The following is a 25,841-nucleotide window of genomic DNA, read 5'->3' as shown; positions in this document are numbered from 1 at the left end:
AAGGACCTACTCAGAACCCGACTATGACCGTAGATTAATGCATTATGATCAACGATAATTAATTTAATGAAAACAGTCGCTCTTGTGCTCTCGTGTATATAAAACAAGGGAGGTCCGGGTTAGAATCTATTCATGCATGTCATCGTAGGCATGTGGTTCATGATGTCTGTCACTGGTTTACATATCAAGGCTAGATTATTTACAGCTGGAAAAATGCTGTGTTCGGGTGTGAACAACGAACAAATAAAGAACTTTATAAAGTGATTCCAATTTATTACTGTTTATGAAATCCCATGTGCCCCAGCTATAACGGAACGCAATCATGGTGATCCTGTATGTCGCTTGTAGAAAATTGTTCAACGTTTCTCGGGATGGCCGGTGCCTGGTGACGACACCACATTTTCCATCGTTCATTCTTGCTTTACTTCCTTATCAGCGCACAGAAATCCTCTTTGACTAACTGCAGTGTATGCATGTATAGTCTTTGGTTTCAGTGTTACAATGCATAGCTAAAGTGCCCTCGAGTGCAAGAAAACATAACTAATTGAATATTTCCAGTATATAACTAAACATAAACTAAGCTGCAAAAGAAAGTATAGGTCGGAAAAAGTCAATTTACTGTGAAAGTGTTGATAGCTGGTTGAAAGTATGCATTCAGACAGTTGTCCCCAAGCACAAGAATGCAAAATCGCATCTCCCAAACACATCATGACCGGTGGTGCCACGCTGCACCAGAAAAATGGTAAAACACGTGCAAAGGCTGCAGAGGGAGATGCACGTGCCGAATTGGCGTATAAATAAGGTGAAACCATGGGTTGACAACACAGTTGACAAAAGCACACAATCGATATGCCTAGACTGACAAGAGAGGAGCGAGAGAGGGCGATTGGTATGCACCAGATGGGGGCAACACAGGTACAGATTGCACGAAGGTACGGGTGCACGCCTTTAACGGTATCCAGGCTGCTGCAACGTTACCGACAGACAGGAATGACTGTAGACAGACCCAGAACGGGCAGACCACGTGTCACAACACCCCAGGAAGATCGCCGAATTCGAACAATTCACTTACGCAACAGGTTCGTCACGGCTACGGTGACGGCTGCAACAGCGCTGGGACATCGCATCAGCCAACGCACAGTACTCCGACGACTTCGTGCTGCAGGAATCAGAGCCTACCGTCCCTTCCGAGGAATGTTCCTGACAGCACAACATCGACGCCGAAGGGTACAATGGGCGAGGCAAGTTCGAATCTCGCAAGTGCGAGAATGGCGCCGAGTACTGTTTTCTGACGAGAGTCGTTTCCAGTTGTTCCAGAACGACGGCAGACAACGAGTTTATCGCCGAAGAGGTGAACGTTTAGCTCCACCATGCATCCGAGAGGTCCATCCGTTCGGAGGGGGAGGTGTTATGGTCTGGGGAGGCATCTGTGGGGAACAGAAGACTGACCTGGTCATTGTGCAAGGGAACCTGAATGCTGTTCAGTACAGAGAGCAAGTTCTGCGCCCAGTTGTGCTTCCATTCTTGCGGAACCAGCCACAGGGGATAGTGTTTCAACATGACAATGCCAGACCCCACACAGCAAGATTGACACAGGACTTCCTCAACCGCCACAATGTTGATGTTCTCCCTTGGCCTGCCTGTTCACCCGACATGAACCCCATAGAGCATCTGTGGGACCATCCGGGCAGACGGTTAAGGAATCGTCAACAACCCCGAGTGACGAGAGATGAGATGGAACGTGCCCTGAGAGAAGAGTGGCAGAGAATCCCACCACCCGTCATCAGACGCCTGACGTAGTCAATGAGACGACGCGTCATGGCATGCATTGATGCACGTTGGGGTCATACACGGTATTGAGACATGTTCTGTTTGTTGTGTAAACTTGGACAATGATTGACAATCATGTGTTGCTCTTAAGACATCGCTGAAAAATGAGTTGTTGGACCCCACCATTGTTCAACTAGCGCCCACATGTTATGTGTTGCCTGTATTCCAATCATTTTGTGGCCTAATAATGATCATTAACCCTTCTTTCACGATATACACACGCTTCGCCAATTTGATTTGTTGTGTTTTGTTTACCACTCATCAAACTCCACCTATACTTTCTTTTGCCGTTTAGTGTTATATATATATATTGTGCACATCACTGATTTAGATGGATGTGTATGAAACAGTACTCATAGGAGGTAGTAATCATCATTGGTAGTAATCATCATAGGGAGTACTCATGATAGGGAGTAATCATGATAGGGAGTACTCATGATAGGGAGTACTCATGATAGGGAGTAATCATGATAGGGAGTAATCATGATAGGAGTACTCATCATAGGGAGTACTCATGATAGGGAGTAATCATGATAGGGAGTAATCATGATAGGGAGTAATCATGATAGGAGTACTCATCATAGGGAGTACTCATGATAGGGAGTAATCATCATAGGTAGTACTCATCATAGGGAGTAATCATGATAGGGAGTAATCATGATAGGGAGTAATCATCATAGGAGTAATCATCATAGGTAGTACTCATGATAGGGAGTAATCATGATAGGGAGTAATCATCATAGGGAGTAGTATCATCATCATAGGTAGTAGTACTAATCATGATAGGGAGTAATCATCATGATAGGGAGTAATCATCATAGGAGTACTCATCATAGGGAGTACTCATGATAGGGAGTAATCATCATAGGGAGTACTCATCATAGGGAGTAATCATCATAGGGAGTAATCATCATAGGGAGTACTCATCATAGGAGTACTCATGATAGGGAGTAATCATCATAGGGAGTAATCATCATAGGGAGTAATCATCATAGGGAGTAATCATGATAGGGAGTACTCATCATAGGGAGTAATCATGATAGGGAGTACTCATGATAGGGAGTAATCATCATAGGGAGTAATCATCATAGGGAGTAATCATAGGAAATCATAGGAGTAGTACTCATCATAGGGAGTAATCATGATAGGGCATACTGATGATAGGAGTAATCTCATCATAGGGAGTACTCATCATAGGGAGTACTCATCATAGGGAGTAATCATCATAGGGAGTACTCATCATAGGGAGTAATCATAAGGAGTAGGGAGGATAATCATGATTGATACAACAAAGAATCCAGAACCAAAGAGGCGATAGGTAGTAGGTGGTATTTGGTAATCGAATTGATGAAGTATGCTTGTTGAAGCAGCAGTTATAAAGAGTTCACACGTATTGCCATAACTGAGTATCTATATACTACACATCAGACACAGTATGTGAATCAGCGTGGAGTAATTGAAAAAGAAGCATACACTATCATGTGGTTAATTATTGAGTGAGCGTCCACTGTGAGCATATCAGTCAAACATGTGTTTGACCAGCACCCGCTCAGGACAGCGTTGTCTGGTACATGTCGTCAACGATGTAGTACTTAGGAGGGGCATCAAAGAGTCGCTTCGCCCTCTCTCTTAGAACCCAGCAGGAGACGGTTTCGTTGAACACGGGGTCGTGTCTGTGTTTGATGCGGGCCAGTCCATGGCGTCTTTCTAGACCCGTGACACTACGGAGGTGCCCCACCAGGTGTCCATTCCTGTATGTGATAGTCTGAAGCCGGATTTTCTTGTGGATGAATTGCCCTGTGTAGAAAATAAACATTTAGTATGTTGCCATCTTGACTTGCGATGGTTGCAAACATTGAAACGACACTTGCAAAGTGGTTGTGTTATTAGGGTTACAGGATTGAATCAGATATATAATAAGTGGATATGCGCAGCACGTTCTCAACATTGACAAATGAGTTGTCTTTGCATGACCTCTAGATGAAGAACACCTCACCCTGATAACACCGGGGATCATCACTATTTGATGTTCATAAACACTTTGTTAAAGTGACATAAGTTGGACAATTGTTAACATTAGTAGAACGGTAGATAAATCATATATACGATAGTAACTAATCCTTCATTTTGGTGGGTCACAAGTGATGGTTGGTTCCCGGAGATGTTTCATTCATGGACTTCCCATTAACGCCAAACTAAATCATAACGCAGTCGCTTTATTTGACAACTGTTCGTGTTGTCTAAGCGGCCCAGACCTCGTTTTATTTCATTAAACTAGCAAAGCACAATTGTGACTCACCAATGATGCCGTCTGACTCTTCAGAGAGAAGTTGTTCGTTCCCAAGCTCGATGTTAAGGAAGTCTCCCCCTAAAGTGTTTGAGGCCGAGTGTAAATGTTTCACAATGTCGATCTGCAACCCACTGTCAAAAACCACAGATAGTTTGGTGATGCCCCCTGTGACTTGCTTTATAAAGAGCCGAGCCCAAGGGACAGTTATGTTAAAGTCATTGTCCCAGGAATAGCTGTCCTCGTGCAGGGTGATGTTGCTACGGGTTACCAGAAGGTGAAGGTCATGGAGCATGATGGCAATCTCCACCATGTACGTTCGGAAACCGCCTTCTCGGGTGTGCTTTTTACCTTCGCCTACTCGTCCATTCACAGTTAAGTCTGAAAAAACCGAGATGATTGTCCGGGTTATGGGGTCATAAACCAAGGTCTAATTGGTCCAAGGCTCACAAAGGATCCACGACACCATTAGCAACAATACAAACACCATGGACACTTCGGACAACAGAAAAAGAATGCTGTTAGAAAGTAACATGTTTCGTTAAATTGATTTCAGCAGATCATTCCATGTTTATAAAATCAAGTTTAATTCTTTGGAATAATCAACGTCCGCGAGATCATGCACAGTCACTTATCTATCGAAATAGACGGTCTAAAAGGTGGTGAATAGTTCAGTGAAACAGGTGCTCGTGAAAGTGGTGATCACGCCCGTCCCTACACGTACCTGTCTGTGGGTCATGTATCAGTTGGTAGATCTCCCTGTCCTTCCCCAGCACGTCAAAACAGATAGGGTACTTGAGACCTTCCATGAACAGCATGAAGTGAGGATCATAGCCACCTGGTGGGAAAACGCAATAATCATCAAGCAAACAAACCACAGGCTTGGTGGAAAAGGGAAATAATCATCAAGCAAACATACCACAAGCTTGGTGGAAAAGGGAAATAATCATCAAGCAAACATACCACAAGCTTGGTGGTAAAGGGAAATAATCATCAAGCAAACACACCACAAGCTTGGTGGAAAAGGGAAATAATCATCAAGCAAACAAACCACAGGCTTGGTGGAAAAGGGAAATAATCATCAAGCAAACATACCACAAGCTTGGTGGTAAAGGGAAATAATCATCAAAACAAACACACCACAAGGAAAGGGAAATAATCATCAAGCAAAAGGGTGGAAAAGGAAATAATCATCAAGCAAACAAAGGGACCACAAGCTTGGTGGTAAAGGGAAATCAATCATCAAGCAAAAGGGATACCACACAGGCTTGGTGGTAAAAGGGGATGATCATCAAGCAAACACACCACAAGCTTGGTGGTAAACACACAAACATACACAAGCTTGGTGGGGCGATAAATCAAGGAAATAATCATCAAGCAAACATACCACAAGCTTGGTGGTAAAGGGAAATAATCATCAAGCAAACATACCACAAGCTTGGTGGTAAAGGGAAATAATCATCAAGCAAACATACCACAAGCTTGGTGGTAAAGGGAGATAATCATCAAGCAAACATACCACAAGCTTGGTGGTAAAGGGAAATAATCATCAAGCAAACATACCAAGCAAGCTTACCACAAGCTGGTGGTAAAGGGGGATGATCATCAAGCAAACACACCACAAGCTTGGTGGTAAAGGGAGATAATCATCAAGCAAACATACCACAAGCTTGGTGGTAAAGGGAAATAATCATCAAGCAAACATACCACAGGCTTGGTGGTAAAGGGCTTGGTGGATAATCATCAAGCAAACATACCACAAGCTTGGTGGTAAAGGGAATAATCATCAAAACATACCACAGGCTTGGTGGTAAAGGAGATAATCATCAAGCAAACAGCTTTGGTGGTAAAGGGGAGATAATCATCAAGCAAACATACCACAAGCTTGGTGGTAACATCAAGCAAACACACCACAAGCTTAGGGTAAAGGAGATAATCATCAAACAAACATACCACAGGCTTGGGTGGTAATCATCAAGTTGGTGGTAGGGCGATAATCATCAAGCAAACATACCACAAGCTTGGTGGTAAAGGGATATAATCATCAAAGTAATCACAAACATACCACAAGCTTGGTGGTAAAGGGAGATAATCATCAAGCAAACATACCACAGGCTTGGTGGTAGCTTGATAATCATCAAGCAAACATACCACAAGCTGGTAAAGGGCGATAATCATCAAGCAAACATACCACAGCTTGCTTGGTGGTAAATCAAGGGGTGGTAGATAATCATCAAGCTTGGTGGTACAGATAATCATCACAAACATACCACAAGCTTGGTGGTAAAGGGAGCTTGGTGGTATAATCATCAAGCAAACATACCACAAGCTAATCATGGTAACAGGAGATAATCATCAAGCAAACATACCACAAGCTTGGTGGTAAAGGGAGATAATCATCAAGCAAACATACCACAAGCTTGGTGGTAAAGGGAAATAATCATCAAGCAAACATACCACAGGCTTGGTGGTAAAGGGAGATAATCATCAAGCAAACATACCACAAGCTTGGTGGTAAAGGGAGATAATCATCAAGCAAACATACCACAAGCTTGGTGGTAAAGGTAGATAATCATCAAGCAAACACACCACAAGCTTGGTGGTAAAGGGAGATAATCATCAAGCAAACATACCACAAGCTTGGTGGTAAAGGGAGAAATCACATACCCACAGGCTTGGTGGTAAAGGTAGATAATCATCAAGCAAACACACCACAAGCTTAGTGGTAAAGGGCGATAATCATCAAGCAAACATACCACAGGCTTGGTGGTAAAGGTAGATAATCATCAAGCAAACACACCACAAGCTTAGTGGTAAAGGGCGATAATCATCAAGCAAACATACCACAGGCTTGGTGGTAAAGGGAGATAATCATCAAGCAAACACACCACAAGCTTGGTGGTAAAGGGAGATAATCATCAAGCAAACATACCACAAGCTTGGTGGTAAAGGGAGATAATCATCAAGCAAACATACCACAGGCTTGGTGGTAAAGGGAGATAATCATCAAGCAAACATACCACAGGCTTGGTGGTAAAGGGCGATAATCATCAAGCAAACATACCACAGGCTTGGTGGTACAGGCTTGGTGGTAAAGGAGATAATCATCAAGCAAACATACCACAAGCTTGGTGGTAAAGGGCGATAATCATCAAGCAAACATACCACAGGCTTGGTGGTAAAGGGAGATAATCAAATCACAAAAGGGCATAATCATCAAGCAAACATACCACAGGCTTGGTGGTAAAGGGAGATAATCATCAAGCAAACATACCACAAGCTTGGTGGTAAAGGGCGATAATCATCAAGCAAACATACCACAGGCTTGGTGGTAAAGGGAGATAATCATCAAGCAAACATACCACAAGCTTGGTGGTAAAGGGAGATAATCATCAAGCAAACATACCACAGGCTTGTGGTAAAGGGAGATAATCATCAAGCAAATATACTACAGCCTTGTGGTAAAGGGAGATAATCCTCAACTTTGGTGCTTACTTGTTAATTCCTTTGATTAGAGCTCAATTGTTGGAATTATAAAGTAGTGGTCAGAAAATGTGTGTAATTGCTTTCCACCAAGCTTGTGGTTTGTGTGGTTGATGACTATCGCCCTTTAATATGTCCTGTTAGTTTGCAGAATGAACCGTGGCTACTTGGAACTATACTGAAAGATATACACGGATACATGGATATCTTAGAGTGGCTCAAAGTGTAGACGACGTGCTTAAGTGTATATCCGTGTCCTTGCGTTGTGTTTCATGTATGGACACTAGTAATATAAGACATGACCCTATTCCGATGTGTTCACTTGAGTCTAATGTGGTTCACGTCAAATGTGTTCAACATATCAACACAAACCAGCTTAGTGGACAGACAAATACGTAAACCCACCTCCTCCTCTGCTTGATCCACCGCCGCCGCCGCCACCTCCACCTCCAGAGTAACGCCGGTAATCTGGAACATGTGGACAATATTCTACAGAGAGTGAAATAACTCAATACAAGAAATGTCATGTATCTCAGTACCAAACGTCATTGATCTCTGTAACACAAAGACGTTCACCTTTCCACCCGGTTTCATTACTTGTTGAGAATAACAAGTAAAGCAAACGCTAATGATATTGTCGTTTCTACCTGGACAGTAGGGTTCGGCGTTACAGTAATGCTATCATAGCTATGTTGTGGTACAGTCGTCCAGGTGATTGCACATGGCAGGTGTATCAACACACCTGTCTGGACAGTAGGGTTCAGCGTTACAGTAATGCTATCATAGCTATGTTGTGGTACAGGCGTCCAGGTGATTGCACATGGCAGGTGTAGCAACACACCTGTCTGGTTTGGTCACCTCATCCTGGACAGTAGGGTACAGCGTTACAGTAATGCACTTGTCAGGTGTAGCAATACACTGATCTGGTTTGGTCACCTCATTCTGACTAAAGCACGTTTTGACTTTGGCGCTCAGTACCATAAAGTAAAACCAGCATGCATGTTCGTGAAGACTACCTACATGGCGGAGGAGTGGGCAGGACCTTTTCCTTGAAAGCGTACAGATCTTCATCCCGACGGAGGTCAGACAACTCGTGTGTATTTCTGTTTTCCACAACTAGCGACGTCAGGGGAGTCACAAAGCGATACTGAGGACAGACATTTGATGGACTATGTTATAACTAGAAAAAGATTCATTAGGTCCATAAGGTGGATATTTCAAAACATTTTGTACGAAACAAGTATTGTGGAAAGCATTATATTTGTGTCAGACATTTTGGGGAAAATGGACAGATGTAATCAGGGATCTTTAATCTACCGTAGTATGTATTTTTGCCAAAGCAAATTTCTTTTACGGACTCTAAAAGAGAAAGGTAAAACAATGCTGGCTGGCTGAAGTAATACACTGATGTAATATGATATTTTGAGGGTAAAGGTTTTGAGTTATAAAATAACAGGCTCATGCGAAAGTAATGCGAAACCGATTTTACCTGAAGAGACAGTTCAAGGGCTTTCTGCTTCAGACTTTCTCTGGTGTTCCTGTCATTTTCGCCAACTCTCTGTTGCATTAGGTCCCGGATGTACAGGTAAGCATGCATTCTTTTCAGTATTCCTTCAACATTGACGTTGTCATACAGGGGTGTTAGAGCCTCAAACTGGGACTTTAGATCCACTTCCGAACTGGTGAGTTTCAGGTTTACAGGTCCACTGTCTGATGTCCCTATGATGTTTGTCGTCAGTGAGTCTATTTCAGAGGAGTCGCTCTGAGAGTCAAGGATACCGGTCACAATAAGCTCAGACCCTTCAAAGTAGTTTGTGAAGTTCTGTTGTGTTCCGGAGGAAATGCGTTGTGTTTCGGAGGTAATGGCGTCACTGTACCGGAAAGTGACACCGTGAAGCATGACTGAGGACACCTGGTGGTAGAAGTTCTGAATCTGCCTGGCTGGATCACCATCTGTGTAGATCCTTCTCGTAATGCCAAAGTTCTGGAGCGCCAGCTTCTTGACGAGTTCCCAGTCGGCATCCTTGCCAAACGCCAGCGTGTACAAGGGGATGTCCTTCTTGTTGGCTGATCTCACATTCTGGAAGGATATAAGCTCTTCTGGCAATGAGTAATATTTTTTTATGTTAGTTTACGATTACTAATTTTAGCGATCCAAAAATGTAATGCAGAGTTCATAATTAGCAGAGAAGACCCTGTGAAGCAGACAACCGTGCTTCATCTAAGAAGAGAGCCAATGGAATGGACAATTGGCGGTCATATAAGTTGGAAAATATTTACAGGGAAAAAGTTGATTAAAAATACATTTTAGCAATGTTTTGGTCATGCGTCTTGACTGAGAGTTGACAGGCACTGTTTATGAAGGAACGGATTCAAAGGAGGTTCCCACCCTCCGTTATATCAGTTCTGACATTCAGGACCGTTGGGAATTGTCTTACCTGCAATACTCGGTTAGGATTGCGCTCGCCCGCAGTTGCTCTTCCATCAGTGAGGAAAATAACGAGAGCTCCCTCAGATGACCTCTGTCTTTCGCTCAAATATTCCAGGCCGGATACAAGTGACTTTCTGATGTTTGTCCCTGAAGAATAATTAAAATACCATAATCTCTCAGCATTCCAGCCTTGATAAGGGCTGCAGATGATTTGGTCACTTATAACAGGATAATGACATGATACTCAATATCAAAACTGCAGTGTTATTACTAACAGCCAAGTTCCATCACTATGAACGACTTACAGCCTACAGATTTGAGTGAGTCAATGTATTTGACAGCACGCTCGGCATTGTTGGCCTCCGCCATGTCCGACTGCCAGTATCGGATTCTAGAGCTGAATGAGATGATGTTAAACTTGTCGTCTGCTCTGAGATCTCTGAGGATGACCTTCATGGCGGCCTTGAGTTGGTCCATCTTCCCGTTGTACATAGATGAGCTCGTGTCCAGGATAAACAGGATGTCTTTGGGGATGGGGTTAGGAACGGCGGGAGCAAAGAAGTGAATGAAATAGCCATTCGAGACCTAGATGAAACACACAGAAATCCATGTATGATACACATATCTCAAACAAAATAACAAACAACCCTGGTTTAGTGTCTTGGGTGTATTGCAAACATATAAACTACGAGCCAATAGGTAAGGGCAGGTGCTGAGAATGTAGATTCTCCGTATCATATGTAACGTAAGCTATGCTGGAGCCGTTTCCCTGATTATTGCAGACACCCATATTCCCATATTATATGCATCAATGGCTGCCAAGCTCACCAGGAGATCGCCAGCATCAAAGCCCCTGTCCACATCATACATCACCGAGAAGACCCCAGAGATTCCTTCTGCCCACCGAGTCAACTGCTGTTCCAGGGTTGGGTGGAAGCGAATGTAGGCTGAGTTGGGGGTGGGTCTCTGTATGACAGCCATGTTGTTGTTTTCTAGTATCAACAACACATATACACCATATATCAGTCAATGTCTCCTCAAATAAAGAGTATACTTGATGTATGTCTCAAAGATGAGTTCCAGTAATGATTCATATCTGGAGCATGAAGAAAACTTATTTTGGTTGCTTTCAGAAGTTATATACAAGAATAGAAGAATAACAATGAGTTCCTACCCGTGATGTCTACATCCGTTATGCTGTTGCCAGATATTGGCGGGACTTTGAGTGTGGTGATTTCACGTGTGTCCTGTATAGCGACATCGATCTTCATGTCCGGAACAGGCTGACCAGGGTCGATGTAGATGGAGTGTGTGTAGACACCGTTACGTCGTTGTAACACCTCCTCATACGTCAGGTTGAAGGTAAGGTTGGCGTTTTTTGGAACACTTAGATTCATTATGAACTTGTTCGTCTCATGGGCACTGAATATTATAAAATAGATTACATTCAACGTAGAGTATTTTTTATAAAATATATAACATTTTCCACAGCATTTTTCTACTCATTGTTGGATGTTTCTAAGTGGATCGGATGGTCAGGATAGCTGACATGGTTGATTGCATGTCAACGTCGGAGGATTTGCCCCTAATATCAATCACGAGATCGTTTTGACCAGATTCGAACACGTATATGCCGCTGTCATGCTTCTGAAACCTTGCAGACTGTTGTGCCCAGCAACAAATAATCCAAAACACTAATAATTCATGTTCAACAGTAACATGAGTCACGTGTATTACTATATGCGAGGAAATCATAAACACAAAATTACACGATTGCTATAGAGCACCATAACTTATAAACCGACAGTGACGTCACTCTATTGTTCTTAGGGGACACTTTTTCTCGTAATAGCCCTCAAATCTGATACAATCTCGCTTCCTCGGGCAATTATCTAAATAATGTCCCTCTGCCCGGGCATTATCTTAACGTCCCTCTGCCTGGGGATTTTCTGAGGAATAGCCCTTGACTTTGAATCATTACTTGTTTTGAAGATTGATACGATTTTGTCTTGCCATCACTAAATGCGATCTTAAAATATGGCATTATTGACAATTTCCAGCATGTAGTGCCGACAACCGGTTTCGAACCCGCAACCCTTCGCTTAGTAGCGTGGTGGTTTTTTTCTACTAGGCTACGAAGGATCGCTGTAAAGAATGAGATTGTTTGTCGGTAAAAACCGTGTGTTCCTCGCAAGACGGGTAGTGCGAGCAGCGCACGTGCAGGGCACGGGTAGCGCGTGCGGAGCACGGGCATTGCGAGGCGTCGGCTGCCAGTACAGTCCGTTTGAGTCAGAAACGGACCGATGAATTGCAAATTTTATCATTGTACAAAATTGCCACATAAAGATAAATAGTACACATGTTTATAAAATTTTCAAATATAAGAAAGCTGTTGGGTATTAGTAAATGATAAACATATGTACTATTTATCTTTATGTGGCAATTTTGTACAATGATAAAATTTGCAATTCATCGGTCCGTTTCTGACTCAAACGGACTGTAGATTTCAATAGTAAATACCAAATATGAAATTATATCTTCGGTCGGTTTATAAGTTGGATATAACATGACCCGTGGGCATTATTGAAAAGTTATCCCTCTTCCCTTGGGAAGCTGGCTTACTTTTCAATAATGCCCGCGGGTCATGTTATATCCTACACTTAGGACATAAGCGGCGTCGGAGAGTGGCATACATGACATGGGAGCTTTATTGCATTCACACTATGAAAATCAAATGATCAAATTAGGTTTCTTCTTGTTCGAATATGTCCATGTTATCGTAAAATAATAATTATTGAATTTGTGATCAAACTGTAAATATATAATATCCATTTCATCGCACTTGTGGACACGTATTGTTTGCAGGTACTTGTTCGAGTTCTCGGAGTTCAGACGTACGAAAATGAGCGATATGGGATATTACTTACCGCTTAAGGAATTGCAAGGAATGCCCAATGTGTACTACATATATAGCCATGAAGATGGGTGATATGCAATATACCCCTGAAGGAATTGCAAGTGTCCATGAGTGAACATACTCAAGGTGTGGTATATTTGCAACCATGACGTATGATGATGGGTATATGGAATAGGACTTACGTCAGAAGGAATTGCAAGTTTCTATGTGTCATGATGCTCAAAGTGTGGTATATTTGCAACCATGATGCATGAAGATGGGTGATATGGAACAGGAAGTACCCCTGAAGGAATTGCAAGTGCGCAAAGAACACATTTGCTATGCTCTCTGTAGATGCAAACACTACTCTTGAAGAAGGATGATATGGCATACGACGTACCTCCGACTGCTGTCACGATTATCGTGTTGACAGTGTTTGGTATGTGTAACTTTGACGGCCCAGGATGGCTAGTACTGAATACAATGTACCTCTCTCTGTCGCCTTTACAAAATGTCGGGTATCTCCAGCGTTGGCAATGAAGAGGATCCTATACCACAAGACCGACCTTTGGTGGACGTACACATTGCTAGACGATAGACGACACCGCGTGTAAGGAATGACTGTTGACGTATTAATATGGATGAACATGACGTACCTCTGGCTGACCTTGCCGGCAGCGTGGCCCTGTGCTTTTGCTATTCTGTACGACTTTTCAGCGCTTTCCTTTTCATTGACACGGCTGTAGTACTTCCGGTCATTGAATTTACTGAAAGCGACAAAAATACCCACTTGTGCTCCCCTGAATATTTTATTCGTCGTTTGAAAGGATCAATGTAATTTTATAGTGACTTCCGTTGATCAGTTTACATCTATTTCTATCAATATGGGGTCGGTAGGGTAGTCTAGTGGTCAAGGCGTTCGGACTTCACACCGAAGGCACGAGTTCGATTCCCCACATGGCTGCATTGTGCAATGCCCATTTCTGGTGTCCCCCGCCGTGATGATGCTGAAATATCGCTAATCGCGGGGTAAAACATGCTCAGTCAGTCTATTAACATGACAGGGCTGTTGGATGATTTACATTGCGTTCTTTAACATTGCCATATCGGAATTACACTGGTTCATTTCCTCAAGCCAAAGTAAGATGGTCATTTGCATTTCGAGCAGAAATGAGATAAACAAATGAATATTTAATACTTTAAATGTTGACAAAATATTAAACCACCTGACCCCACATTGCTTTATTTATGCTAACATTGACTAACATACTTACAAGCTGAACTCGCTGATGTATGCCGAGTTGGGCAGCGTCACGTCAACAGCGACGTCGGCAGAGACGTTTGCTGTGTTGAGGATTCTGCCCGTAACCTGCGTCTTTGCGAAGCGGTAGCGAATGTCCGTTATCACATGCAGAAACCCGAACTCTGCGATCTACAAAATACATTGTGGTGAAAGACAATAGAACAGTTTTACGGCCTCCATGTCATTACATTCAGAGCTTGTTACACATTCCACCTTTTACATGGGATATTACAACTAGATCTTCATAATGTGTGAAGATGGGGTGCAGGGCTGGTTCTCGATAGCAAGAACATTTGTTTTCATTTGGGGCGTAGCCCGGGGTTCGATTCCTATGTGGGTGTGACGAAGGTTTCTGGAGTTCCACTCCATGATAATGCTGCAATATTGCTGAATATTACTCACTCACTCCTAATAACCACGTCGAAGGTGCGACAATGATATTTTAATGTCCATGTATTCTCTCTCACAAAAGAAACGCAATACAAAATTGGAATTTTGATCCATCCGTCTATTGGTACAGGGGGGATTTTACAAACACGTTTCAATGTATTTAGAATTCCTATGATGTTTTTGTCTGAAATCATCACATGCAAACGCATCCAGCATGAAATATCTGTATGTAACCGCATGATTTTGAGTTGGTGCATGCAATGTCACAGAACACATAATGCACGTGCAATGCGCGTGAAACTTGGGACCCACATCGTGTCACTGATGAGTATAAAAGATCGATCACTGTTTTTGTTAAGTCACTTTATTTGAGATTTTCTAAAGAATTAAAAATGCAATGACTCAGCCTCGCCAATCGAAATATTGCTATAGGGCTACAGGACAAACTCAGCATGCAGTTGCCCGTCGTATAAGCGTACACCAGAGCACGATTTCTCGTCTTTTGGAAAGATATCACCAGCAGAACTCCGTTGAAGACAGACCTAGAAGTGGACGACCCCGAGTGACCACTAGAGCCCAAGATCGGTACATCCGGGTACATCACCTACGTCATCGTACAGCTACAGCCACCAATACCGCTAGACACATACCCGGATAACGAAGATTATCCGCACAAATTGTCATGAACAGGCTTCGAGAGGCGGGTTTGAGAGCACGAAGACCGTACTTTGGCCCTGTGCCTCGTCAGCTACATCGACAACATCGTGTTTAGTGGTGCACCAACGTTCAGGTCTGGAATATGGCTAATTGGCGTCGAATCTGGTTCAGCGATGAGGTTCTGTTGCAACGACGCTATGGAAGAATGAGAAGGAAACAGATGCCGTCATGAACGTTTTGCCGACGCCTGCGTCCCCCAGGTTGACCGATTTGGGAGGGGCAGCGTGATGACGTTGGGGAAAATATTCTTCACTGGAAGAAGTGATTTATTGATGATCCAAGGCAACCTGAGTGCGCAACGCTACTGTGCTGACATCCTTCGTCCACACCTGCTTCTATTCTCAACCGTCAGAGGGAGCTGTTCCGGCAGGATAATGCCAGACTACACACAGCACGTGTCACGAGAGTTTTCTTCATGAATCAGAACATCAATGTGCTGCCATGGCACCTCCAGATCACTAGACTTAAACCCGATCGAGCATCTTTGGGACACTCTGGACAGGCGTGTACGACAGCGTCACCCACAGCCGCAGACCCTTCAACAACTCGCCCATGCACTACAGGCAGAGTGGACTGCAATTCAGCAACATCAGATCCAGAGACTGATTTGTTCGATGCCGAGCCGATGTCGCGCAGTACTAAACGCCAATGGTGGTCACACTATATACTAACTTAAGCGCCACCAAGCGTCTTTGTGTGATCTATCTGACATTTTGCCGAGCCTATACCAAACATCGATATTGGGACATTACCTATGCGAAGTTTCATTGCATTTCGTTGATTATTAAAACCAATACAATGTATCATGATAAAGAAAACAAATTAGTTCAAATGTTTATATGCGTTTCTTTTTTTAGAGAGTGTATTATACAGCGGTCGAATACTCTCATACATGAATTGTTGTTTAAACTGTGACTACGAGTATGAACATTTTACATTTGGAACTTTTCTAGTGAAATCAATTGTTTTATTTTTGTTGTACAATGATCAAAGTGTGGTTTAAATTAATGTCTCCCAATTACATATATCTCCAGAACCACTTGCACTTTCCGACAAATAATTAAACACCTTATATGGTTTAGGTGTCTAGCGTCAAGGACGCGTGGCATCTTCCGCATTCCTCCAGTACCCTATCACTAGTTGTCGGATTGTTTCAATACATGTACACCCTTGAATACCCATAACATGAGAGCCAAACAATATAATTGGCAGGATTTTAATGTCAAAGATTTAGAAATATGGTTAATTTCGGCATAAACACCCTGAAGAAGAAATTATACATACACAACAGTAATGTCCTTATGCTTAGGAACACCTCTTTAAAGAATATGTCATATTTTAAGACGAGTTGAATTTTCAGAAATCCTAATTTCATGTGCCCCACAATGACAAGACATAACCTAAGAACATTCCGGTACTCCTCTGGCTACCTGGCCAGCTTTTTCTCTGCACCTGTCCCCTATCGACCACGCTTGGGCTGAAATGGAGCGACGTTGACGTCAAGCCCGGAATCAGCAACTGACTTTAGCTGATTGGGACAAGCGTTGGTTCAGAACTAGAACAACATTCCCCAAGCTCTCTTCAATCGCTTAGTGCCGTCTATACGTCGTCGTTGTCAAGCCTGCATCAACGCCAATGGTGGACACACACGATACTGAATATGTGAACTGACCTTTGACTCCAAAAGGTCCACAGTTAAATGTGATTAGGGAAAACACCATAAATCATGTTATTATCTTTTTGCATTTAAAAATGCCATACCATCAAAAATGTACAGTTACTTTATTCCAGTGGTATCTTGGAAGACAAATGTGCACACATGGATCTATAGAGATGCCTGCGACCAAGGAGAGTCGGGACACCAAGTGGACATTTCCACTGACGGAAGCGAGATAAGACGTTCACTTTAGAGTAAGTCTAACAAGAGCAGTAACTATTACTACAGCTACTAATGCTACTACTACAGCTACTAATGCTACTACTACAACTACTAATGCTACTACTACAGCTACTAATGCTACTACTACAGGTACTAATGCTGCTACTACTACAGCTACTAATGCTACACTACAGCTACTACTACTACTACAGCTACTACAGCTACTAATGCTACTACTACAGCTACTAATACTACTACTACAGCTACTAATGCTACTACTACACTACTAATGCTACTACTACAGCTACTAATGCTAATACTACAGGTACTAATGCTGCTACTACTACAGCTACTAATGCTACTTCTTCTACAGCTACTACTACTACAGCTCATAATAATACTACTACAGTTACTAATGCTACTACTATGGCTACTAATACTACTACAGCTACTAATGCTACTACTACAGCTACTAATGCTACAACTACAGGTACTTATGCTACTACTAATACAGCTACTAACGCTACTACTACAGCTACTACAGCTACTTATACTACTACTACAGCTACTAATGCTACTACTACTACAGCTACTAACGCTACTACTACAGCTACTAACGCTACTAATACTACTACTACAGCTACTAACGCTACTACAGCTACTTATGCTACAACTACTGCTACTAATGCTACTACTACTACAGCTACTAATGTTACTACTACAGCTACTAATGTTACTACTACAGCTACTTATACTACTACTACAGCTTCTAATGCTACTACTACAGCTACTAATGTTACTACTACAGCTACTTATACTACTACTACAGCTTCTAATGCTACTACTACTACAGCTACTAATGCTACTACTACAGCTACTAATGTTACTACTACAGCTACTAAAGCTACTACTACAGCTATTAATGTTACTACTGCAGCTACTTATGCTCCTACTACTACTACTGCTGCTGCTACATTGACTATTGACTAACGCGTGGTCTCGGAATACATATATATTTGACAGAATCAAATAATTCCAGTTATATTGAAAAGGAGCCCCAGTGAGATGGGAGACTCATAGACCAATAACATCTGAATTGGGGCTACTCATGCTGCTGTCATTATCAATTAAAATTACATTCTACAACCATCAGATAAAATGAGAAATGACAGGTTTTGGTCCTGTTGTCAAGCTCTCTCCTGTCTCCAAGGAGCCTGACTACAGTGCTGCTGTCATACCCACAGATGGCCCAGTCTAGTACTACCATTCCAGTACAGTATTCTCTTTCAGACAGATATATAATCATGTTGATGATATAGATGAACCTCTTTGTAGAAGAAAATATCAATGGAAGTGAAACAAATGGCACCTGCCTTATACTTGAAGATCTAATAAATGTTTCTATACAATCACGGAGTTTTAAGCCCGCATTTGTTATAGTGACATTATCAAAATGTAGTTATATATTGGTGCCACGAGTGATTGGATAGGTTAGGACCAATAAGTTATCAATATAATTCTCACATTTGCTGAGTAATCTGACCATCTCCGTGGTGTAATGGTTAGAGTGTCCGCCCGGAGTGGTTCCTGCCTGGCGCTCGGCATTTATGGGTACAACAAGGACTGGTTAGCTCGGAGTCAGTATAATGTGTCTGAGTGGGGTATTCGTGCTTCACTGCGGCATGGTATCTCAGTGGGCTAGCACTATAAAACCAGCTTAAGTCTGGGCTAGTACAAGCAGCCTCACATACACATACACACGCATGCAAGTCGTCATATGAGCGAAATATTCTCAAGCACGACGTTAAACCCAATTTCACCTCACCTCACCTGTAAACTTCAAAAAAGATATTGCCCAAGCAGTGACTTAAAGACAGAGCAAGGCTTTCCCATAGACGCTTGTAGACTGCCTTCAAGGCCTTATACACAGGACTAGGTGTTAACCTCCCTAGCCTCTTACCAAACATTTGGCTTGTTCATCAAGTTTTGACAGATGAAAATGTTGGCAAAAAGCGCTTTGAGCATGGCCATGTGTTGTGGAATTAGCGATATATAAATATCCTACTACTACTACTACTACTACTACTACTACTACTACTACTACTACTACTACTACTACTACTAAAATATCCTGACCACTAATCAAGATGCTAGACTCACTTCATCTTGGACCTCGGCGGGTTTTAGCGGGCTGAGCGGAAGAGGGAATAATGCTGTACGGGAAACACAATAACTACTACTACTACTACTACTACTACTACTACTACTACTACTACTACTACTATTACTACTACTGAAAACCCTTAAAGATCCGGGTTAGAATTAGTCTTCAGTAACCCCTGCTTGTCGTAAGAGGCGACTAACGGCATCGGGTGGTCAGGCTCGCTGACTGGGTTGACACATATCATCGTATCCCAATTACGTAGAACAATGCTTGTGATGTTGACCACTGAATTGTCTGGTCCATACTTGACTTTTTACAGACCGCCGTCATATATCATAGATTCCTGTATGTAGCAGCTACTGTAGGATATGGTCATGTGGTATATCTGAATGTAGATTGAAAGTTCTGATACACGTGTCTACCTGAACTTAAGAACGTCAATCGTCAAACCCTCCTTATTTTCTTACATCTTACATAAGATATCACATGCACTTGATGGAGAATTGGTTCAAGAATACCCTTCGTTTCACAACATAATAATAATTAATAATTGTGACTTTATAATGCGCCTTTTCGATGTCCAGGGCACATGTTCAAAACGCTAACACACAATTATTATTACCCCACGGTGCCTGTAAGGCGGTAGAAGGTTAATGGTCACATCACTTTGTACCCATTTTCTGCTGGTCGAACAGAGGCAAGTTGGAATAAACTCACTTGCCTAAGGTGAGGCCTCGCGTATCACACGTGCTTCGCAGTGGAGTCCTAGAAACTCTCAATTGTCAATCTGCCAAACACGGTCACCCATCCAAGAACTCTCCTCGCCAACACCTGATTTGTGACTTGAACTGTAGGCACAGAACTACACACCACCACAAAGATTGGGAGTAAACTCATCTGATGTAAAGATGGGAGCGACGGAAATGGTAGTCAAATAACAGACCTTGTAACAGGGCGACATCAAGTCAAATGATACTAGACAGCTTTACGATAAGGTATACCAACATCATTATTGCACTTGGAAAATAACAAAAATGTGTTCCATTATATAACTCACATGAACAGCAACTGGCTGATTTATATGAACATTTAAATATAAATATCCTATAATAATAATTTCGGTTGACCTCTGAACCCATTCTACGATTATAATTGTGTCATAGGTGTCTTTTGAGGAATAACTTTCAAATTATGGCGATACCGGGTGTGCGGGCAAAGGTTAACCTATTGTGTCAACCGGCGGTATTTGTCACAAACACACGCGAAGGCAAGGCAAATGCCTCACTGAAAAAACACACGGGGACAGTTGATACAAATGGAATTAGGGAATTTCATGGGACATCATTTTTGTCACTGATTCGTCACATTTTGGAAATAAACTCCACATGTCTACCGTAAAACATTTTGTGAGCTGAGCTTTTAGTGCTGTTACCTTAATCAAACAACTTTTGAGCGACAGTCCTAAGCGTCGGTTTTTGAAATCTTTCCAGAAAGACCATGCTTAAGAAAAGCTTAACATTTCACGACATATGTTGAAATCATTTATTTAAGATGGTGTGGATTAATTATGGGTCATGTAAATAACTTATAAGTCAATAGAGCACTGAGAAAAAACACATGGTTTAAATAAAGATCACTACCTCTTCGTCTTCCGCCACGGCAATGGTGGGTAGAAGTAGAAGCAACGTCAGCATCCACATGTCTGTCCTGGTCATCCTCCCACACCTTCACGCACCTGTCACAGGAGCAACCTGCACGTGTGGTATCACCGAGAATCTCCAGTATAATGGAGAGAAGATGTGAGTCATGGGACATGTGACCAACACAACATGGGGCGGTCAAGTGGGGAAACAGACTGCATCCCCTTCGTCTCAAGGACAGCTCCCAGCATCATCTTGTGGCGTGTTGACGTGGTACTGGCGCAAAGACGTTACTGTAATGGCTGTGAATATGTTGCGCTACTTCAAGTCAAAATATGTTGTATTTCGCACCATACAAAGCCAAGTAAATAGAGGGAACTTGTAATTCTTTTTGTATGTTTTGCCTGACCCTTTGCAGATAGAATAGTGATACTGGTTCGTGAGGATGTATTCCTCCTCGTCCAAGTTTCAAACTGACACTATTACAAAACACAGTTGCACACGTGCTGACATGGAAGTTGCCATTATCAACACTGCAGGATTCATGAAAACTGTTTGAAATGACCATACGGCGAAGAATTATAATTTTGGATATAAAGGGATACACATTTCTAGGATCATTACAGATGGTTGACAGCAAATACTACTAATGTACTGATCTGATGTTACTAAACTCAATATTCAAGCTGTGTGACGGAGTTCTGTAGATAATCGTATCTGGACCCTCGAGTGATCAACAGTATGAAAACCGAGCTACGACTTAAGGATGCAATCAGTCAAGCCTCACCCGCCACAACACACCATATATTGCTGACTGCTGTTACAAGCACAAGGATGCAATCAGTCAAGCCTCACCCGCCACAACACACCATATATAGCTGACTGCTGTTACCAGCACAAGGATGCAATCAGTCCTCACCCGCCTCACCCCATATATTGCTGCCACCAGCACAAGGATGCACACCTCACCCGCCATATATATATTGCTGACTGCTGTTACAAGCAAGCACAAAGGATGCAATCAGTCAAGCACAAGGATGCAATCAGTCAAGCCTCACCCGCCACAACACACCATATATGTTACAAGCTGACTGCTGTTACAAGCACAAGGATGCAATCAGTCAAGCCTCACCCGCCACAACACACACCATATATAGCTGACAGTCAAGCCTCACCCGCCACAACACACCATATATAGCTGACTGCTGTTACCACAAGGATGCAATCAGTCAGGCCACAACACACCATATATTTGCTGATGCTGTTAAATCAGTCAAGCCTCACCCGCCACAACACACCATATATTGCTGACTGCTGTTACCAGCACAAGGATGCAATCAGTCAAGCCTCACCCGCCACAACACACCATATATAGCTGACTGCTGTTACAAGCACAAGGATGCAATCAGTCAAGCCTCACCCACCACAACACACCATATATAGCTGACTGCTGTTACAAGCACATGTTGCTGGGAATCTGTATCCTTACCTAGAATCCCAGGCTTAGAAGCTGAGAATGCATACTTAGATTACTTAAAATGTCTGTTGCATTACGTTTATTTATCTGAGCCCATATCCCGTAAATGATACACTAAAACAGTCAGCTGGAATACACTTCATTGAAGATTTGTATGTCAAGTAGCATGACTATTACATACACAACCTACACACATGCAAACACACGACACAAGCACACACGACACACTTGCACGACCCCTGCACATGCACAACCTAGACAAATGTACTACCCACTCAGACAATCGCCACCCTATGGGTATATGTCCCATGTGAATAATCTGGATGAAAATATGAATATCATGGGCACCGGAAACATGGTACATATTTCAGACCCAGTTAATAATATTTGGTGTTTTTTATATTCAATATCTTCAGTTTGAAATGATTTAAGTGCTCATGCATTCACACCCATTATTCAGAATAAGACCTGTAAGCAAGTCAAGATAGTTGCTACTGATTCCTGACACAACTTGATGTCCAATAGAAAACATGGAAAGGTTTATATAGACAGTTGACAGTCCTGCATACGGTGCAGTTCTATGGTAACATCGACGTTATACTTCAGTGTCAGTGATAGGAGTTGATGCTGGATGGATCTGACAGCGTTAACACACAGGGAATACCAAGTAGAATTTCCATAGGCGGAAGAGAGATAACGCCGAGGTGGCGAGGGTTAGAGCGAATGGACATGTGTACACGCGTATTTGAAACGCAGGAACGTACGTCAGTTTGTAAAGATAAACTGTACATTCAATCTTCAAATAGATGTCATGTATAAGTGCACTATTATATTGGTTCAACTCTTCACAGTTTTCATGTATTGAAGCAAATGAAGCACGATGACCTATCAGACACCCTACACACCTTCTCATCATTATATTGTCACGCACCTTCATATCATTATACACCACCCGTGATGGTCCGGGTTAGAATGAACCTTCAGTAACCCATGCTTGTCGTAAGAAGCGACTAACGGGATCGGGTGGTCAGGTTCACTGACTTGGTTGACATATGTCATCGGATCCCAATTGCGCAGATTGATCCTCTGCTGTTGATCACAGGATTGTCTGGTCCAGACTCGATCATTTACAGACCGCCGCCATATAGCTGGAATATTGCTGAGTGCGGCGTAAAACTAAACTCACTCACTCACTCGTATCATTATACACTTTCATACCCCCTCGCATCAACACACATCGGAATACACCTTCACAACATCATACAAAGTCAAAAACCTTCCCATACGCATGCACCTTCACACCCCTTCCCGCCATCACACACCTTTACACCCATAAGACCACACCCTCACACACCTTCACATAATAATACACCTTGTCACGTATATCCACATAATCATACACCTTCACATAATCATAACACCTTCTCAGGAACATTCACGTAATCAGACACCTTCACATAATCTCACACTTTCTCATATCAGACACCTTCACATAATAACACACCTTCTCACGTATATCCGTATAATCACACACCCTCACACATCTTCACATAATAACACACCTTCTCATGTACATTCACATAATCAGACACCTTCACATAATCCACATTTTCTCATTATCAGACACCTTCACATAATAACACCTTCTAACGAACATTCACATAATCAGACACCTTCACATAATAACACACCTTCTCACGTACATTTCCATAATCACACACCTTCACATAATCATAAAACCTTCTCACGAACATTCACATAATCAGACACCTTCACATAATCCCACACTTTCTAATTATCAGACACCTTCACATAATAATAGCACACCTTCTCACGAACATTCACATAATCAGACACCTTCACATAATCCCACACCTTGTCATTATCAGACACCTTCACATAATAACACACCTTCTCACGTACATCCATATAATCACACACCTTCACATAATCTTACACCTTCCCACGTATATTCACACACCTTCTTATTATCACACACCTTCTCACGAACATTCACATAATCACACACCTTCACATAATCTTACACCTTCCCACCTTCCCACGTATATTCACACACCTTCTCATTATTACACACCTTCTCACGGACATTCACATAATCACACACCTTCACATAATCTTACACCTTCCCCAGTATATTCACACACCTTCTCATTATCACACACCTTCTCGCGTACATTCACATAATCACACACCTTCACATAATCTTACACCTTCTCACGTATATTCACGCACCTTCTCATTATCACACACCTTCTCATGTACATTTACATAATCAGACACCTTCTCATTATCACACACCTTCTCATTATTACACACCTTCTCATTATCACACACCTTCTCAAGTACATTCACATAATCACACACCTTCTCATTATCACACACCTTCTCATTATCACACACCTTCTCACGTACATCCAGGTATCTAACAACCATACAATGTCTCAAACCTTCACGCAGAACCTTCACTCAATGACATTGCCATTCAACATCGGAGTCTATCTGCTTCATACAATCTGTACCCTTTCCGATAGCTTTTCATCCAATCAAATCCATTAACCCTCATGTATACATGCACATCCTCCTTCATGTACACACGCTTACGTCATCCTTCACCCTCAAGTACATACACTGGAATATATGTACATAGTGTAACCTTTGTGTACATGTATTAACCAACACACTTTCAGCTGCAAATACTCATTTCCATATACATTTCCATAATGTATTCACATCAACTCATATTACTTCAGTTCAAACATCTTCACACCTTCACACACGTTAATTTTCCCAAACCTTCCCTTACACACAACTTGATTTTCACCCTCGAAATGGTCTTCATCCACCCATGCGTGCCATGTGAGGTGACTGCCGGAATTACTGACTTGCTGACTTGATTGACACGTGTCATTGTATCCCAGATGCGTAGATCGATGGCCATGCTGTTGACCACGGGATTGTTTGATCGAGACTCGATTATTTACACACCCACACCATATAGCTGGAACATAGTCTGTCTTATAGACCCGGAAACAGTTATGTCCCAGAAAGCCCACGCAAGTCTAGAATATGTGGCAAGTAGAGATAGCCCCGGTTCTGAAAATGAAGAAAATCTCAGGGCTCCTTTTTCATTATATTATATTTTCTTTATTATGAACTGTTTTATCTGTAAAATATGTTCATATCAGAGACTAGTTGTTGGTCCAGCTGGAACATTGCTTGCTGATTCTGGCATTAAACAAGAAACAAACAAAACCCTGCTGATTACACTTCACAGACACCAGAGACGATTACGACGTTGTGATGACCTCGTTTCCCTATCCATT

The 25,841-nt window shown here is 42.3% G+C and overlaps 1 protein-coding gene across 1 annotated transcript; it reads right to left on the bottom strand.

Moving 5' to 3' along the window:
* Positions 1–3,008: 3,008 nt before the first annotated feature.
* LOC124273488 (inter-alpha-trypsin inhibitor heavy chain H3-like) lies at positions 3,009–21,174 on the bottom strand. The gene is made up of 13 exons (XM_046708760.1): positions 21,021–21,174; positions 14,202–14,359; positions 13,584–13,694; positions 11,206–11,453; positions 10,860–11,023; positions 10,337–10,616; positions 10,039–10,178; positions 9,090–9,680; positions 8,621–8,747; positions 8,006–8,068; positions 4,842–4,955; positions 4,130–4,498; positions 3,009–3,627 (listed from the first exon to the last, which is right to left on the bottom strand). The coding sequence occupies exons 1-13, from the start codon at positions 21,093–21,095 to the stop codon at positions 3,380–3,382; spliced, it is 2,688 nt and encodes an 895-aa protein (XP_046564716.1). The 5' UTR covers positions 21,096–21,174; the 3' UTR covers positions 3,009–3,379.
* Positions 21,175–25,841: the final 4,667 nt, after the last annotated feature.

The sequence above is a fragment of the Haliotis rubra genome, unplaced genomic scaffold, assembly GCF_003918875.1.
Source record: "Haliotis rubra isolate DU_JTF1 unplaced genomic scaffold, ASM391887v1 Scf1034, whole genome shotgun sequence".
Taxonomy (NCBI): Eukaryota; Metazoa; Mollusca; class Gastropoda; order Lepetellida; family Haliotidae; genus Haliotis; species Haliotis rubra.
This window is presented reverse-complemented; position numbering and strand designations above follow the sequence as displayed.

Bases quoted from the DNA above. Each gene is read 5' to 3' on its own strand.
- LOC124273488 (XM_046708760.1), bottom strand. From the start codon at position 21,095: ATGACCAGGACAGACATGTGGATGCTGACGTTGCTTCTACTTCTACCC. The intron at 10,617-10,859 runs GTGAGCTTGGCA...TGTTTCATCTAG, and splicing joins TTGATGCTGGCGATCTCCTG to GTCTCGAATGGCTATTTCAT. The intron at 9,681-10,038 runs GTAAGACAATTC...ATATCCTTCCAG, and splicing joins ATCCTAACCGAGTATTGCAG to AATGTGAGATCAGCCAACAA.